The sequence below is a fragment of the Rana temporaria genome, chromosome 6 (assembly GCF_905171775.1).
Source record: "Rana temporaria chromosome 6, aRanTem1.1, whole genome shotgun sequence".
Classification (NCBI taxonomy): Eukaryota; Metazoa; Chordata; class Amphibia; order Anura; family Ranidae; genus Rana; species Rana temporaria.
The window spans coordinates 41406913-41425826 of record NC_053494.1 but is presented as its reverse complement, the minus strand read 5'-3'; the positions used below and the strand labels follow the sequence as shown (position 1 = coordinate 41425826).

The window sequence follows — 18914 nt, the reverse complement described above, 5'->3', positions numbered from 1 at the left end:
GCTGAGGGCTTTTGTAGTCCCTCCCTGCCGGGTGGTTCAGTGCCCCTTTTAGGAGGGGCTTCTTCTCCGGTGGTGGACCCTCCGGGTGTCCTGTATAGGTGACCACTCTCTCTATTGTGGGAACCCCCGCTTGGATGGATCTGACTGATAGAAGATTCAAAGTGCTGACCCGTTCCATGTTTACCATGCTGGGGTCTGACTTGCGGCCTATTGTGGCCACTACTCTGGGGTCTCAGTCACTCACGGAGTGAGCATTTTGCACCAGACAGTGGAGGAGCGCCGACTCTCTCCCGAAGATATTAGGCTAGCGGACCAGCTGGTCCAGGGCCTTGTATAGGTCTGTGATGCTTCATTGAATGCTGCGCCCTTGTTATCCATGGCTTCTGTTTCAGAGATGGTTTTATGCACACGGTGGTGTAGTGGTAACTCCATTACTTGGCACCAAGAGAGTCATTGGTTTGAATCCGGACACTGACACCAATCTGCCTGGAGCTTGCATTGTCGCTCCCTGTGTCTGCGTGGGTTTCCTCCGGGCATTTTGGTTTCCTCCCACCCTCCAAAGACGTGTGCATACACCTGCATATAATACATACACACTATGTGTATGTATTATTAAAGGGAAACCCTCCCAGGCCGACAGAGGCTCAGCTGGGGGACCCAAATCCCGCCATTGTATGTAGCTTTCCCTCCCCGTCTTTAGGTGGGGGCGGCGGCTGGGAGGTTCACAATTCGGTGAACCTTCCTGCTCTCTCTCTCTGACCAGTGGGTCTGTGAGGTGGTCTCTTCTGAGTACTAGATAGGGTTTCCTCCTATCCACAGAACAGGTAAGTGTCCGTTTATTAAAAGTCAGCAGCTGCAGTATTTGTAGCTGCTGGCTTTTATTTTTTAGGCAGACCTCCGCTTTAAGTAAGACTTTCTACCAATAAAAATATTTTTTCACTTGGTGCCCAAAATATATCAAACTAAGTTTTGGTAGTAGATTAGTAGCGAGCCAACCTTGCAGACAGGAAGTTTTGGGGGCGTTTTGTACCCAAACTGCGTAGAGCTCCAGAACCCCACCAAACACCTGCTGCTTACCAGACCTTAGATGTGGTGGTTGCGTTCATCTTCTCTTTTCAGGCTAAATAAAGTTGTTTTAACCCCTTCCCACCCAACCCCAGAATCCCTTTAAATGAGTAATTATACCCAGGGTGGACTTTCCATTTACGTGGCCACTGTGTTTGGCTGTCACAGTGGTCACATGATTGGGAGCTCATCCCTCCATTTCCTGATAATGACTAGAGGCTACGGGCTGCCTGACAGCTCAGTCTCAGTGCTGGGAGCGCAATTTCAGCACAGAAACCTTGGCCATTCATGGAGGCATATGTGCAGCTTGTTGACATAAAGGCCGCCCTCTTTGTCACTGTACATGTTATATGCAGGCAGCAAGATGTTAAAGCGGTTCTCCACCCTAAAGTGGAGTCCCGCTGATCGGAACCCTCCCCCCTCCGGTGTCACATTTGACACCTTTCAGGGGGGAGGGGGGTGCAGATACCTGTCTAAAGACAGGTATTTGCACCCACTTCCGGCCACACGCTACGGGCAAAAGACGGGTTTTTCTGACTTCCCGTCTGTCGCCCGTTGTGTGCTGGGAACACTCGGCTCCCAGCTCCCGCTACGGGCAAAAGACGGGTTTTTCTGACTTCCCGTCTGTCGCCGTTGTGTGCTGGGAACACTCGGCTCCCAGCACACAGCGTGTGAGCCAATCGGCGGGCGCAGCGCGACTCGCGCATGCGCTGTAGGGAACCGGGTAGTGAAGCCGGAGCGCTTCACTTTCTGGTTCCCTCACTGAGGATGGCGGGGGGAGCAGCAGAGAGACGAGCGATCGCTCGTCCTCTGCTGCGATCGGCGCTGGACTCCAGCACAGGTAAGTGTCCTAATATTAAAAGTCAGCAGCTGCAGTATTTGTAGCTGCTGGCTTTTAATATTTTTTTCCCATGGCACATCCGCTTTAAAGTGTTACTAAACACACAACAGGAAAGTCAGTCTGTATATGCAGTAAAGCATGCTTGTTATACTCAATGGAACCTAAGGGGTTAATCCTCTGCATTGTGTAAAAAGTCTGTTTGATCCTGTCTTTTATGATCTTCCCCTCTTTCCCCTGAGAATTTCCTGATAACACAGTCTATGGAGTCATGATTAGTTTGGTGTGTATTGCTAAAGAGGGTTTTTTTCTTCTTGGGAAGGGTGCATGTGATCAGCCAATCGGCATGGTCCAGACAGAGGGTCAGGTCTTACAGTATCATAGTTCAGTCATAAAACTAATTTTTACAACCTTTAACCAGTGATTGGCTTGACACTGACAGAAGTCACAATACTGCTGATGAGAAAGGGTATTTAGCAGTTTATATTTACTAAAATACTTGCATTTTCATGTTCTGTGTACTGTGGGAGACCAGATATAGTGAATGCAGGCTCCTGGGTTTAGTAACATTTTAGGTACAGAAAAGTACCGTATTTATCGGCGTATACCGCGCACTATTTTGCCCTGAAAATCAGGGCAAAATCGTGGGTGCGCGATATACGCTGATACCCGCTTTCCCACCACGAGTTTGAATACTGCACCGGCATATACCGAGCGCAGTACACTCGTGTATCTTCGGGCAGTCTCGGCGCCTCTCGCACTGACGTCCTGCGCGTACAGGACGTCAGCGCGACAGTTGCCGAGCCTGCCCGACGATACACGAGTGTACTGCGCTCGGTATATGTCGGCGCAGTATTCAAACTCGGCGCGGGAAACGAGTGGGGAGGACGCCACAGAAGGACGCCGTACCCGCCGAAGAGGACACCCGACCCGCCGAAGACGCACCCGCCGCAAGAGGACACCCGAAGCCGCAGAATTACGCCGGACCCGACGAGGCTGCCGATGGATGCCGCGCAAGACACCAAAACTGTAAGTACAAAAAAACTTTTTTTCCACAGGATTTCCACTTTAGGGGTGCGCGGTATACGCGGGAGCGCGTTATACCGCGATAAATACGGTACCTGATATGTCAAAAATCCAGTGCACTTGTAACTCCATTATAAATACAGTGCAATGAACGAGTGTTGTCACCATAGGGCATTGTTACCAGCAGGAATGGCAAGTTTACATAAATGGGGTAAAAAAAGATGGAAAAAGAGAACTAATACAGCTGCCACATCCAAGGACTGGTAAGCTGCAGTATTTAAAAAATGTTGTCCTTGGGTTTAGCTATGCTTTGAATGAAAGGTATATTTTTACTGCAATGTTGGGATATCCTCACTGTCAGTAGGTTGAAATTGAAAGCCATTTCAATAAAAGAATGATTTGTGTAGTATTGTATATGTTGAACCATTTTGTTACAAGAGTGGAGTTTTCCATTAAACAGCTTACCCCTAAACCTCCCTATGGATAATCTTCCATATTAACCACTTACCTACAGGGCAATTCCACCCCCTTCCTGCCCAGGCCATTTTTTTTAGTTTTCAGCGATGTCGCACTTTGATGATTGTGCGGTCATGCTGCACTGTAACCATATGATTTTTTTTTATAATTTTTTGTTTTCACACAAATGGAGCTTTCTCTTGGTGGTATTTAATCACTGCTGTTTTTTTTTTTTCTTGGTTTCTGTCATTACTTATTTACTAAATTTACTTTTTCTCCTTCACTGATATGTGCTGATGAGGCAGCAATTATGGGCACTGAGCACTGATAGGCAGCACTGACTGTCATTGCCACCTATCAGTGCTGCCTATCATCACTAATGGTCACTGATTGGGGGCACTGATTGCTGGCAATGTTGGCGCTTTATTGTAATCAGGGCACTGATGATCAGTGCCCTGATTACATGTCTCAATGCCCCTCCGAGGAGATGCCGCTGATCGGCTCTCCTCGCCACACGCTGTCAGCGCGAAGCAATGAGAGACGATTACTGGCATTTCCGTGTTTACATGTGATCGGCTGTGATTGGACACAGCCGATCTCATGGTTAAAGAGCCGTGGCCGCGGCTCTTTACTGAGATCGGGGTTGCGCAGTGTCCTAGCAACACGGCGCAGCTGTGATCGCTGCACGCCCTCATATAACGTCCGCCCAGAACAAGAGCCGCACCATCCATCCGTCATTTGACGGTGGGTGGGCAGATAGCAGTTAAAGCAGCATTTAACCCAAAAGAAAACCTTTATTATATTGTAACTTAGCAATTCTAATGCCGCGTACACACGATCATTTTTCAGCATGTCGAAAAAACTACGTTTTCCCAACTTCATCATCAAAACGATGTTGCCTACACACCATCGTTTTTAAAAAATTATCTAGCAAAGCGCGGTGACGTACAACATGTACGCCGGCACTATAAAGGGGAAGTTCCATTCGCCTTTGGGCTGCTTTAGCTGATTTCCTGTTAGTAAAAGACGATTTGCGCTTTTCTGTCTGTTACAGCGTGATGAATGTGCTTACTCCATTATGAACGGTAGTTTTACCAGAACGAGCGCTCCCGTCTCATAACTTGCTTCTGAGCATGCGCAGGTTTTTTACGTTGTTTTAGCCCACACACGATCATTTTTTACAACCCGAAAAACGACATAGTTTAAAAAGACGTTAAAAAATGCAGCATGTTCAAAAAAAAAAAAATTGTCGTTTTTCAGAACCTGAAGAATGATGTGAAGCCCACACACGATCATTTTAAATGACGTTTTTGAAAAACAACGTTTTTTTCATGCCGAAAAATGATCGCGTGTACACGGCATCAGATGTGATGCCTGCATTCGTTTTGTTTTAAGCTTGCTTTCTTTTATTTTCACCTGGTGATCTGGTCAGTTAGCCTGTTGTGTTTGAACCAGCTGCCGCCACCACATCTAATGATTGTTCTATTTTAAAGAGGGGGTTCACCCTGTAAAAAAAAAAAAAAATTCTAGCATTAAATTAGGCATAGTAGCGCGAGCTACAGTATGCCTGTATTTTTTTTTTTTGCCCCGTACTCACTGTGCAATCCTCTAGTGAATATTCCGACTCGCCACGGGGAATGGGCGTTCCTATCCAGAGGGAAGATGATTGACGGCCAGCTCTGGCGCGTCACGCTTCTCCGGAAATAGCCGAAATAGGACTTGGCTCTTCACGGCTCCTACGCATAGTCTGTGCGCAGGCGCCGTATAGCGCCGTGAAGAGCCGAGACCTACTCCATGTTTGGGGAGCGTGACGTGCCATAGCCGGCCGTCAATCATCTTCCCTCTGGATAGGAAAACCCATTCCCCGCGGGGAGTCGGAATCTTCACTATAGGATTGCACAGTGAGTATGGGGCAAAAAAAATAAATAAAGGCATACTGTAGCTCGCGCTACTATGCTTAATTTAATGCTAAAATGTTGTTATTGTGGGTGAACCACCGCTTTAAGGCCTCCTCCCCCGTTCCCATTTATGAAATGGCACTTTTGGGGAGGGGGTACCTGATTCTGACAGGTACTTCCGCTCCGACCACCTAGGCGATCGGGGAGGAAGTCCCCCCTCCCTGCAGTCTTCTGGGAAACGTCGCAGAAGACTAGGACAATTCACAATGTGCAGCGTGGCTCACGGGTGCTCGGTGGGTACCCAGCTGTAAGCTGTCACAACCAGGTGCCCACAGTTAAGATGGCAGGGACAGAAGATGGGGAGGTGCACATGGCTGGGGTGAGCACAGTGCTCGATTGTGGAACAGATGTGTATCTATTTATAAAAAGCTGCTGACTTTTAATTTGTTGACAGGAGATTGAAGCTCCTCTTTATGTTGCAATATATTCCTTTTTTGTGTTTAATGCCACTTTAAATCATTTTGCACACAGAACTGTAGTTGTGTACGTATTTTCATTTTGCTTCGATTGAAGCCAAGTTTTCATAAACGGAGGGGGTTGAAGAACTTCCTTATGTATTACTATAGTTTGCAGCCGTAAGCACGTGGGAAGACGGGGAGTGTTGCTCTGCTCTGTGGGAATGTGAGCTCTGCAAAGCCTGTAAACAGCCGATGAGTCACAGCATTGCTATGTCACAGTGATTGGAGGGCCTCCCTCAGTGTGGCTTCCTTCTGTGTAAGCGAGTGGGTGTACTCAGGCAATGTCTTTACAGGGAACAGGGCCTCCTCCAGCGTATTTACGCTTTAAGCGTCGTTCCAGGTCGCCGTCTCTGCACCAGGTGAGGACCCCAAACTGCTGCAGGGCTAGGGGGTGTCTTGTGGATTTTTGGCTTCTTTGTGGGATAAAGAGGGGGGGGGGGTCAGAAGAGAGGGATCATAACCGTTGGCCTTCTGTTTTGTAGTGTTTTATGCTTTATTTTTATTTTTATTTTTTTCTAAGAGACTGCTGCCTATTTATTTTTATTGGGCAAACGTTAATTTTTGCTTTATTTTTCCAGTTATGTAAAAAGTTATAGGGGAGATACTCCGACATCGCTTTCTTTTAGATTTCTGCAAATCGTCCACATATTTAGGATAAGCTTTTGAGAAATCTTTTCTCTTTATTAGGTCAAGTATGACATAAGTGCTGCTTGACCTAGTGAAGTGTTTTAGATCTTTCCAAAGCTTGCTCTTAAAATGTGCTGCTAAAAAAGAAATGTGCTGCAGTGCCCCGTCTTCTCGCCTTTTCCGAAGTTGCCTAGACAGCCCTAATAGTTATGCAAAGCGTTTTCTCTTATTGCAGCGATCCATTGGAAATGAAATGCAGATTTATGGTAACGATCATCCTGTGATGTGTGTCTGACTGGAGAGAATCGGAGAGAGGTTGCAGCTTCCATTTCCATTGTCATTACGGGTAGAGACGCTTGTTTATATTTAGAAGCGTGGTTGCGTGAAGATTTGTGTTTGGTCAGCATATGAAATGTGAACGTAGACTGCACATTTAGCAGAATTTGCTGATCATCTTTGTGACGCAAGACTTTCATGTGACTTCATCACACCGAATAATGAAGATGTGCAAATGTGCCCTTTCATCGTCTTATTCCGATTGTGATTCTGAATCATGTTGGCAGTACATGTGTTTTTATATTCCTCGGTAGGAATATATGGGTGTCTATTAACCCTTTACAGACGTGGCATACTACCCTTTTTACAGGTTGCACTTTCAGGATTTCCCCTCTTGGAAAGAGTTGTATTTATTTCACACTAATTAGATCACCCTTGATTTAGCGAAACAATCTGGAAACCAGAGGACATATTGCAGCGACTGTTTTGATCTGAAAAGCCATAGAATAAAAGGAATTTATTGGTCAGAATTGAGGTTGCAGTGAATGTAGGGGGATTAGCCAGATGAGATGTCTTGCTTTGCTAGTAGAAGGCATGTTAATCCCGCCATTAATTAAAGCGAGCACGGTTTGTTATGATCATGCTGGTGGCACTTTTCCTTTCATTATAAGAGCTCAGCGGCTAGCCAGCTGAGAACATTGCAAGTGCTTAGTAATGACTTTTCTTCCTTTTTGTTTTTTGAAGTCCCTCTTTTTTCTTTGTGAATTTCTACTACAGCCAAAGAAATAAACACTTAAAATTCCGTACAGAGCTAATCCTTCGGATTTAACACGTTCCAGCTGCAGCAAGAAAAAAATAAAACCTGCCGGTGACATAAAAGATCGGCAAAATAGTAACCACATTCAGATTTTTTTTTTTTCCTTCCCTGCTTCAGTCTTGCTTTCTCTTATGATCTGACCCTCTGTGATCTTTATTCCCATATCACAAGCATGCAGGAGTCATCCTTTCATCCTATGAGTGCTTTGCTCCCCACTCTTTGCCATCAGTAAGGCGGTTTGCGCTTTTTCTTGCCTTCCTTTGTTGGACTTGCCCTCAAGTCATTCGCACACTTGGACCCCTTTTTTTTTTTTTTTTTCATCCTCCTTTTTGTCTCCATGGTTACAGTCTCCAAGTTGGCTGGTTTTTGATGGTTTCCATGGTGACCATCCTTGGGAAATCTGTAGTGTTTCAGCTACATTTTCTTTTCATCAATGATTTAAATGCCGGGTTTGTAATAAGCCTTGTGTGTGTGTGTGTGTGTGTGTGTGTGTGTGTGTGTGACATTGTCATATTGTGAACACGCATGAACCAGTTTCCGGTGTGTGTGTTTTTTTTTTCATGCTGCCGAGAGGTGATTCTCGACCATTCATTTCTTCATCTCTATAGGTTCTCATTGGCATTTGCGCTAATCAGCTTCTGGCTTTGATTTAATATTTTGCTTAGTGGCCAGTTTAGCTGAATCTCAGTCGCAGCTTTTGGTTAATAACCATTTTCCCAAGGTCTGTTCTTACTGTGTGTATTCCAGTTACATTTTGGGATCTTTCATGGTAAGTTCCCCTAACTCTGATATTGGATTCACCTTAGACTGTTTTGTCATAGCACGTTGTTGCTGTATATCTGTACAGTGTTTTGGGGGAATGCAAAGAATTCAGTGAATCTGAAACTGTTGTTTTCTTTTACAGTTGCTTTTTCTGCACCGTTCTGTCCTGGTGATTGTTTACAGGTTATGACGACTAATCTTAAACCAAACAAGGCATTAAAGGTAAGGTGCTACTCCCATCTGGATCATAATTGTGGCGCATTTGGTGAACATTGGAAAAGTGTAGATCTCATTGTGTTCGGAGTTGATCATTTTATTTTTTTGTCATGAAAACTGAAGTGTTTACATTTTGACCAAGAAAAGGCAGACTATTAGCTGATACATGCTCAGTCATGGGATCATTTCCTTTTGTAATCATGTGTTTATGAGGTAGCTTGCAGAAACTCAGTGTGATCATAAGGCTATAGACACAGTATTGTAAAGAAACAATTAAAGTGATTTTAAAGGCAAGCTTTTTATTTAACAAAATAAAGATGTCATGCTTATCTGCTGTGTGCAATTGTTTTGCACAGAGCAGCCCCAATGCTCCTCTTTTGGGGTTCTACCACTCATGCTTCTGGCCCTCCTGCAGAGGGCCTCCATAGCAAGCCGCTTGCTTATGGGGGCACCCGCGTGTGTGTGCGTGCACGCTCGTCCCCAAGCCCACTTTGTGTGTCCAAAAGACACATAGCAATATAGAGCGTGGCTCGGCCCTGCCCCGCCCCTCGCTCCCTCATCACTGGCTGTGATTGACAGCAGCAGGAGCAAATAGCTCCAGTTGCTGTGCCTCAGCCAATTAGGAGAGAGTGAGCCTCTGCTCTTGTGCACATTGCTGAATCGAGATGGGGTGCAGGTAAGTATTTTTTTGGGAGGGGGGGGGAGCTGCTTGCATAATGTTTTTTTTTTGTTTTTTTTACCTTTAAAGCGTTAGTAAACCCCCACATATATGAGAAAAAAATAATCAGGCCCTCTGCAGGTTTAAGTCATAATGTACTAGTATGCACCCCAGGGCTGTATCCTGGCCTAGGCCAACAAGGCCTAGGCCTAGGGCAGCACGTTGCAGGGGGGCAGCATGGAAAGAGTCCCCACCGGCTTGCGCTATTGGTGTAGCACTGTAGTATAGCACCAGTCTAATGGGGCGGACTGTGCAGAGAAGCAAGCATCCTGCAACTGTATTGGGGGCGGAGCTTCTAATTTTGACTGTCATCATCCTGGACCACAAACCTTCCTCACTGTGCTACATATTTTCTGCTGTACCATTGGCATGGTTATATCTTTTTAGTCCTCTCCATAAAATTATCAGAATTTTGTGCCTAAAGTAGAACTATAGGAACACTTTTTTTTTTCATTTTGGATAGAGTAAGGGTAGGGCAGGTCTTTAACAGCAAGGGGTGTGGTCTTGACAGGAAGGGGTGGGTCATATTTAAATTAGGGGTGCATGAGTTTAGTCAGGCCTAGGGCAGCACAAAACCTAAATACATCCCTGATGCACCCCATACTAGCCCAAGATTACAGACGGAGCCCTCCAGTGCAGCATTTTTACAGCTTCCTGGCGCTTCCATCTTCACCCAGTCTTCCAGATTCGCAGGCTCCAGCTATATGAATGGCTGGGGCCAGGATGACATCACGGGGGGGCCTTACTGGGGCTAGCGGCACAGGTCTCTGGAGGTACAGCACGCATACATCACCGGCTGCATCTCGTGCGAATATCTCCAAACAGTGCAAGTTTGTGAGATATTCACTGTACCCACAGGTAACCCTTATATAGGCTTACCTGTAGGTACAAGTTAGGTGGACATTACTCCCACTTTAATGCATGAAATGCGTTAAGGTAAAAAAACACTTTCAAGGATTGGTATGTTAAAATAATGTACATTTTGGGTATATAACTGCAAAGTGAGTCACTGAGAATCTTCAGATTTATTTTAGGACTTTGGTGTCAAGATCTTTGCACTCAGATCTCCATCTTGTTGCAGCCAGTTTTGATAGACCAAAGAGTTTGAAAAAATAAAAATTGGTAAATCAGAGCAGCAATTTCAAACTGTTATGAAATAAAAATGTTAGTGAAAAATAATTTGTAGTTATGATATTAGTCTGTGCAGAAAGGCAACTTATTAACCCAAAATTACAAATCAATGCCAGCCCCTCTATTATAGTCAGGCATAGCACAATGTGGAAGTAATTTATAAAAACAAGGCTTGTAAATACCCGTTAGGAGCGATCTTCAGGCTGGCCACGTGACTCGCGCCCGCTGTACAGCTCCGATACATGGATACAGCAGGAGGGGCTGAGAGCTTCTTCTGACGTCAGCCGGGGAGGTCACATGGCTACTCATATAACCAGACATGGCCACTCAGCCCCTCCTGCAGTAGCCCTGAAAACTGTCTGAGAGTCACATGAAGGGCCTGAAGATCACTTTATTTAGTATTTACAAGCCTGTTTTTTATAAAAGATGTATGCAGTGTGATATGCCTGCCTGTTATAAAGGGGCTGGCAGTGACCATTTATCATTTTTAATTTCTACTAATAGCAATGGAGGGGGACGGAGACAGACACTGAGCTGACAGGCAGGGAGGAGAGGGAGAGAGAAAACTTGAGCAGGCTGTGGATGATGGAGGGATGTAAACTGACCACAGTGGTTAGGGCTCAGCAGTCCGGGTTATCGTGGTCACTGCACAGTTTAGAGAGGGGCACAAGCACTGTGCTCTTTAATCTACTGTAAGGGATCAGGATCTGTATTTTTTGGGGTTAACAAACACTTTAATTTGAAAATTGGCTCTTCCTAGTACTTTAATACAACCCTCACCAGCTAGCTTCAAATACTTGGCTCACCTTTGCTGCAACGTCGTTTTATTCAACTGTGGAGAGTGAAGGGATGTGCTTTGTAAGCTACGAGTTACTGAAGTTGTAGCAAGAGGGTTGTGGACTCCAAGTGATAATCAACACTGTAACATGGAGTGGGTCCTCCATACTGCTGCTGCACACAGAAGGCTTTTTATCGTAATGCATAGAATGCATTAAAGTGGATGTAAACCCGAAACAATTTTTTTTAATTAAGGCTTGCTCCTTGTACAGTATAGGATTTCATGTAATCTGTGCCCAGTCTTGCCACAAAGAGTTAATCTAGCTCTGAGCAATCCTCTTATCTTTTTTTCAGTGAGATAAAAACTGACACACAGAGAAATAGGAGTCAGTTCTTCCCCCTTGATGTGAGTGACAGGTGATTTACATATCTCATGCAGGAGCCTGAGAGAGGCATTCTGTGTACTTCAGATCCCCTCCTCCTTTCTTCTCCAGCTCTCTCAGGATTGGCTGCTCCACACCTCAGCATGATTGGGCATGCTGAAGTCATGTGGTGACTTTTCTGGGTTTTGACTGGATATTAGTGATCATAGCAGAGGTTCAGTCTAAGAAATACACAGGAGAAAATGCATGTTGACAAGGGGAGTGTAGAAGTGGGTGGGGAGTCTTATGACATCGCAACTCCCCCCCACTGAGCTCCGGACAACAGACCCACCCAAAGAATCTGCATGTTTTTGGGTCTCATAACAGACAGAGGGGAGACATTTGATAGTTAAGGATACATGCAAGAGGCATGTATATCCTTTTAGATCAGCACTATGGCAGTAGTTTAGAAAGGATGAGAGTGGGTTTACATCCACTCTAAGATAAAAAAAACTTCTGACTTTACAACCCCTTTCAGTTTAGTAGTTTTCAGAAAAGAGCAATTAGAGTAAACTGCAATTCATACACTCTAAACCTTTTCTTTTATTCGTTGGGTAGTGTAGGAAAGGGTTAAAACACCTGTCAGTTCTTCCATTGTCAGCCTTCATTTCCCATTGGGGAGATTAGCTTTTTCTTCATGCCCAGTTGACCGAATAGTCTCTCCAAAGTGAGGCAAAAGCAATCTAGGGGGCTGTACCATCCTTTTTTTTTTCTTAGCTTCCATTCTCCGCTTCCCGACTGCCTAACGCAGATATACATCGGCAGAATGGCACGGGCAGGCAAAGCAACGTATATATACGTTGCTTTGAATCCTGCCGCCATGCGCCCGCCGCGGTCTCTGTGCCCGTGGGACACGCAGACTCGATGTCGGCCGGTGCCCCGCGATCGGGTCACAGAACAGGGGGATGCCTTTTGTAAATAAGGCATCTCCCTGTTCTGCCTGGTTGACATGCCTCTCATCGGAAGCAGCAATCAGTGACATGTCATAGTAAGCCACGCCCCCTAGCAGTTAGAATCACTCCATAGGACACACTTAACCCCTTCCTGCCCCTAGTGGTTAACCCCTTCACCGCCAGTCACATTTACACAGTAATCCGTGCATTTTTATAGCACTGATCGCTGTATAAATGTGAATGGTCCCAAAATGGTGTCAAGTGTTCAGTGTGTCCGACATAATGTCGCAGTCACAAGAAAAATTGCAGATCGCCACCATAACAAGTAAAAAAAAATATTAAAATGCCATAAAACTACCCCCTATTTTGTAGACACTTTTGCGCAAACAAATCAATATACGCTTACTTTGATTTTTTTTTTTTTTTTTTACCAAAAATATGTAGAATACGTATTTGCCTAAACCGAGAAAAAATTTGCTTTAAAAAAAAATGGGGATATTTATTATAGCAAAAAGTACAAAATATTGCTTTTTTTTTTTTTTTTTTTTTTCAAAATTATCGCTCTATTTTTGTTTATAGCAAAAAATAAAAACCGCAGAGGTGATCAAATACCACCAAAAGAAAGCTCTATTTGTGGGGAAAAAAGGACATCAATTTTGTTTGGAAGCCACGTCGCACGACCGCGCAATTGTCAGTTAAAGCGACGCAGTGCCGCATTGCAAAAAGTGGCCAGGTCCTTTGGCAGCCAAATGGTCTGGGGCTGAAGTGGTTAAGGAACGATGCTTGTTTCTCAGCACCTTGATTTGAGGCTTTATTTTATGAGATTTAAAACTTTTGCTCTCATGTTGTAAAGCGCTGCGCAAACTATTGGCACTATATACATCCTGTAAAATCGTAATGGCTTTTGTTCCTGTTTTGGTGACAGGCTTGTCAGACATCTAGCACATGTGGAACTCTGATGACCAAGTTCAGCCTCCACTCTGACAGCCCTGCTTAAAACATGTCCGAGGCTTGGCCAAGAAGTAAGCTAAATGCAGGCAGATATAAAAAATCACCAATTCATGCAGCTTTGCTTTCATTAATACATCAGTAAATGTATTTTTTAATGCAAACAGTGAAAGCCTCTAAATGTTGTTTGATATGGGCCCTTTTCAGTCCCTTTTACAGTAGAGCACAGGCAGGAGTAGGGAGAATCAGAACAAGAAGCCAATTACTGTGATTGTATTGCAGTGCAAGGAGCCTGCAGAGTGACTGAAAGGAGAAGCTGGAAAATGATGAGCTCATCTCTGTCCAGTCACAGACTGGGGGTGGTGAAGATGAGCTTTGTGAAATGGTCTTCTGGGACCTGTGACGTGTCCCAGAAGACTGCAGGCCAAAAGGTGGGAGGCCGAACTTCTGCTTGGATCACCATGGAAGTATGAGTACCTATCAAAACTAGGGACTCGCTCCACCAAAAAAATGATCATGTGCCAAATGTGCGGTCACAGCAGTCCCCAACCCCTTTGGCACCAGGGACCAGTTTCACGGCAGCCAATTTTTCCAGGGACCAGGTTGAGGGGATATTCACAATGTCTGCCCCCCTTTACAGCACAGTCCCCCTTTATACCTGCATCCTCAGTTCGCCTAAAGGGGGGGCTGTGATGTAAAAGGAACTGCACTGTAATGATTACAGGTCAACGACAACCGCAGTCTGCGATAACCCTGTGCGGACCGCGGTTGCCGTTAATCTCCTGCTGTGCGGCCCAGGGGTTGAGGACCACTGTGTTTGGGGGGGGGGGGGGGCTTAATGTGGAATTTCCCCTTTAGGGTGAAGTTCCGTTTTAGGTCTCAAAACTGGATAGGCAAAAATAAAAATCCTTTGGCAGGTAAAACGTATATGTATTTTGTCTGTTTTCCTGGAGTTTTAATATTCCTCTTTAAAGCGGAGGTCCACCCGTTTAAAAAAACAAAACAAAAAAAACAGCAGCTACAAATACTGCAGCTGCTGACTTTTAAAATATGGACACTTACCTGTCCAGCGCACCCACGATGTCAGCAGACGAGACTGAGCAATCGCTTGGTCCTCGGCTGCTTCCGCCGTCATCCTCGGTGAGGGAATCAGGAAGTGAAGCCTTGTGGCTTCACTGCCCGATTCCCTACTGCGCATGCACAATGATCGCGGAGCGCTGTCACTGGTCCCCACTCTCTCCTGGGAACAGTGTTTCCCAGAAGACAGCGGGGGTGGGTGACGTGACAAGGCTGGACTCCTGCACGACTCAGACCCCGGAAGTGGTGCAAATACCTGTCTCAGACAGCTATCTGCACACCCCTCCCCCCTGAAAGGTGCCAAATGTGACACCGGAGGGGGGGAGGGATCCGAAAAGCGGAGGTTCATTTTTTGTGTGAACCTCTGCTTTAATTGATCATATGCTCATATGCTTAAAAAATGTATTTTTTTTGTTATAATGTGTTAATATTTTTTTGGCCTTGGTAAGAATAACATATTTTCCAAATGATCTGTTTCCACCAGTCAGGAAATGAAACCCATGAAATGAACTTTTCTTGAACTTTGCCTTTTTAATTTTGCTCTTAGTGTATTGTGGAGTATTAGTCATTGTGGCATCTTTATCTTTTATTTATATATGTTAAAGCGATTCTAATTGTTAACATTTTTATAACAATCAAATATTAAACATGATACTTACCTGCTCTGTGGAATAATTTTGCACCTGAACCTCCTTTTCTCGGGTCCCCCGCTGGTGCTCCAGGCTTTTTTTCTTCAAGTTGTGCCCCCATATCAAACCGCTTGCTATGGGGGTACTCCTGCAGGCTTGCTCTTCAGCCATGCTGTATCCCCCCACACAGTATTTTATTGACAGCAGCAGAAACCAATGGCTCCTGCTGCTATCTGAGTCCCTGTGAGAGGAGGAAGAGGGGAGAGAAGACCTGAAGCTGGGACAGCTCTGAAACACTGACAGGCTCAGGTAAGTGTTTAGGGAGGTGGATGTAAATAGTGGAGCGTTCTTCATCTTAATGCAGGGAATGCATTTAAGTGGTTATTAAGCCACTCTAACCTGTATGCACCATCCGCGCTGTCTCCTATTGTAGTGTCCCCCTCTGTGTATGACTTAAAAAAATAAATGCTGTAAATACCTGATTTCAGAGCCGAGATCGCGATCACATGTCTGGCCAGCTTTCTCCTTTCCTCCTCTTACAGATGCAGCGGGCCGAGATTCCCCCACTGACTTCAGTCAGAGGGGAGAAGGAGAAAGATGGCCAGTCATGTGATCGCGGTCTCAGCATTGAAATGATTTGATTGCAGCATTTGTTTTTATAAATCGTACACAGCTGGGAATACTACAATAGGAGGTGGTGCTGATGGTGTATACAGGTTCGTTTTTATGCAAACAGTGGGATGGGCAGCGGGGCGGCGCTGTCACGAGCTGACAAGCAGGGAGAGGGGAGGGAGGACACAGGAGCAGTGAGGAGACAGAGAGCAAGGCTGTGTATGATGGAGGCACAAAAACTGACCACGGTGTCAAAACTCAGCAGCCATGATACACTTCTCTGCAGCTGATCAGTTTACATAGGGGGAGGGCAGGATCAGCCAGGTTTTTTAGGTATTACAGGGGGCCAAGTGACACAGCACAGGCACTGACATATAACCTGCTTCAAAAGAGCGGGATCCTTATTTTGGGGGGTTAAGGGAAATGAAAAGAGGTGCTTTAAAACCACTTTAACTTTGTCACTAGAGGCACCTGCATATTGCTTGTTCTACTGCATCGGGGCCCAAAATGTCAATAGGGTTCATTGTGGAGTTAGAGTGAGAACTACAAGGGGTATGTGGATAAAAAAAGATAACTGTTTTGAATGTCTGTAAGGATACCTAACTGTTACTGTAGGATTGGAAATTTTTTATGTCAGCATCTTTTATAATGTATGGACATTGTGATAACCGTTGGTCTACCTTTTGCAGGTAAAGAAGGAGTCGGGAGAGAACGCCCCAGTACTGAGTGATGATGAACTCGTGTCAATGTCTGTACGGGAGCTAAACCAGCACCTACGAGGTCTCACAAAAGAAGATATCATCCGCCTAAAGCAGCGTAGGCGCACCTTAAAAAACCGAGGCTACGCTGCCAGCTGTCGAGTAAAGCGCGTAACTCAGAAAGAGGAATTAGAAAGGCAGCGAGTCGAGTTGCAGCACGAAGTGGATAAGCTGGCGCGGGAGAACTCCAGTATGAAGCTTGAGTTGGATGCTCTACGTTCTAAGTACGAAGCCCTCCAGACCTTCGCCCGCACAGTTGCCAGGGGACCTATCACCCCAACTAAGGTGGCCACCACCAGTGTCATCACCATTGTGAAGTCTGCTGACATTTCAGCATCCATACCATTTTCTGCAGCATCCTAGTATCTACAGAAGGAGAGAACTAGCTGCCTGTTCTAAAAGGGACTTAATGGGATTCACTTGCATTGTTTCTTGGTTTCTTCCCAGCCTATCCACACGTCAGGCGTTGCCTTTTATTCCTTTGACCATCCCATCATGATGATAACAGCGCTAAGGCCTTGATGTTTTTGTGCCAGGGAATTTGGCTCGTTGCATTGGATAAGGTTAACTGTCTTAATTTTAATTCATAGGACTTTCATGTGCATGTTTATTGGACCTTCACAGACCCTTCATAAACAAGCTTAGGAAAGCAGTGGAGATTTCGCCCCACCATAATTTATTTATTTATATTTACGTATTTAGAAATCTACTGACTGCCTCTTAACGCAAAAAATATATGTAGTACTCCATCTGTGGAACCATCTCATTTTTGATGGTACGCTTTGTATCAGTATGTCGTCTAGCCCTCCTTGAAGCAGTTTAGACTGTGATAAAGTGGTTTCAAAATGGCCTTTCAAACCAAACTCAGGATTTCTTTAATGGTAAAATGTATTGTACTACTGTACTATTTAGTGCCCGTCAGTACAATTCTCAATTGGCATAAATGCATATTTTACAGGTGCAGTGAAGAGCACCTGTATAAAAGAGTTGATTATGGAGTAATGTGATTGACTATTTAAAGGTGGTCAAATGCAATAGATCACCTTATCATTCAGCTGTTAGGCCAGTGAGACTGTTTTATACAGTTTAATTCAATTTACATTTCTTGTAGAAGAAAGTTTGGGGCTTCCCATGTGGCTTTCAGTTATGCTGTTTTTACAGACTGCTCAACTTTTGGGCCTGATATTATGACTGGTAAATTGGAAAGGAAAGTTTGTTTTTATAACTTAAAGTCTTGTTGGTTTAGGTATGTATGGAATTACCTATTGTAAAGAATGCAAAGGAAGTTTTTGTGGCGGTCCCTGTAAGTGTTTGACCTGTAGTTTTATACTTTTTTATAAGCTTTGTATTGAATAATGAAATAGTGTTTACTTTGAGTATCAAAGAAGGTTATTGGTAAAATGTGTCATGGAGGATTTGAAAACAGAAAGTTCTTGAAGGTATTATGGGCTGGTTTCCTAAGCAAGAGATCCTTTTTGGGATTCTTTGACTTGGCACTTAGTAGGTGGCGGTAAACGTATTTTTATTGTGGCATGTCTTGACTTGAATTGACCACTGCTGTACTGGCAGGGCTGATCAAATCTTTTTTTCCAAATGACCAAGACAATTTTTTTTTGTTGTTGCTAATTTTGTAACCTAGTAGTGTCCAAATGGTATGTTAAGGCTGACTTCACACCTATGTAAGTGCGATTTTCCTGCCCTTTTTATATTGCTTTGGGCAGGTGCATTGACATGCTCTGCCATACCCATGAAAAGCCCCTATAACGCACATTATTAACATATCGGATAACGGGCATGACATTTTTGGGCCAACTCTTGTCAACTGCACAGATGTGAATTGGCACCAATTAAAACAATGGCAAACCTATGCAAATGCATTTGTGTTCTCCAAAAGTTGCACGTTAAGACGCGTAGGTGTGAACAGGCCCTTGATGACCAAAACTTTTTAGGTTTCAAAATCATATTTAAAAGCTATATCTTGTTTTGGTGTGAGAACATGAAATAGATTTTTGGAATAGAGGTCACTCATCTGATTATTCCTTCCCCCTTTACAGTGATGGATAACTATATAGGAGTCAATGGAATGGAGAGGGTAAAGGAGTCTAAAAAAGCTTAAAAATCTATTGAAAGGAAGACTTGTACAGGGAAGTATTAAAAATACAATCAACATTTATACCCAGATTGTAATTTACCTTAAAGCAGGGGTTCACCCAAATTTTTTTTTTAACTTTACATCTAGCAGAGCCAGCATACTAAGGGCATTTACTTTCGGGCAGGTATTTTTTTTTTCTCCGTACATACCTTTATATTCTGTTTTTGTCCAGGGCCTCCGGGTTCCGATGACTGCTGGACTGGGCGTTCCTATCCTTCGGTTCGATGATTGACGGCTTGTGAAACAGGTGACCTGTCGCACAACGCGCGTCACCAGATGTCGGGAAATAGCCGAGCTG

General features: G+C 44.6%; 1 protein-coding gene across 2 annotated transcripts in view; it reads left to right on the top strand.

The window, feature by feature from the left end:
* MAFK (MAF bZIP transcription factor K) overlaps positions 1-18622 on the top strand; it is a 51651-nt gene extending 33029 nt beyond the window's left edge. The window contains exons 1-3 of one of the 2 annotated variants that reach the window (XM_040356700.1): positions 5435-6160; positions 8426-8505; positions 16396-18622. In XM_040356700.1, coding sequence (XP_040212634.1) covers positions 8470-8505; positions 16396-16827 — 468 coding nt within the window. In that variant the 5' untranslated portion in view covers positions 5435-6160; positions 8426-8469 and the 3' untranslated portion in view covers positions 16828-18622. Of the gene's footprint in view, positions 1-5434; positions 6161-8425; positions 8506-16395 lie in introns of those variants that run through there. The other variant, XM_040356701.1, reaches the window with a different exon arrangement.
* Positions 18623-18914: the final 292 nt, after the last annotated feature.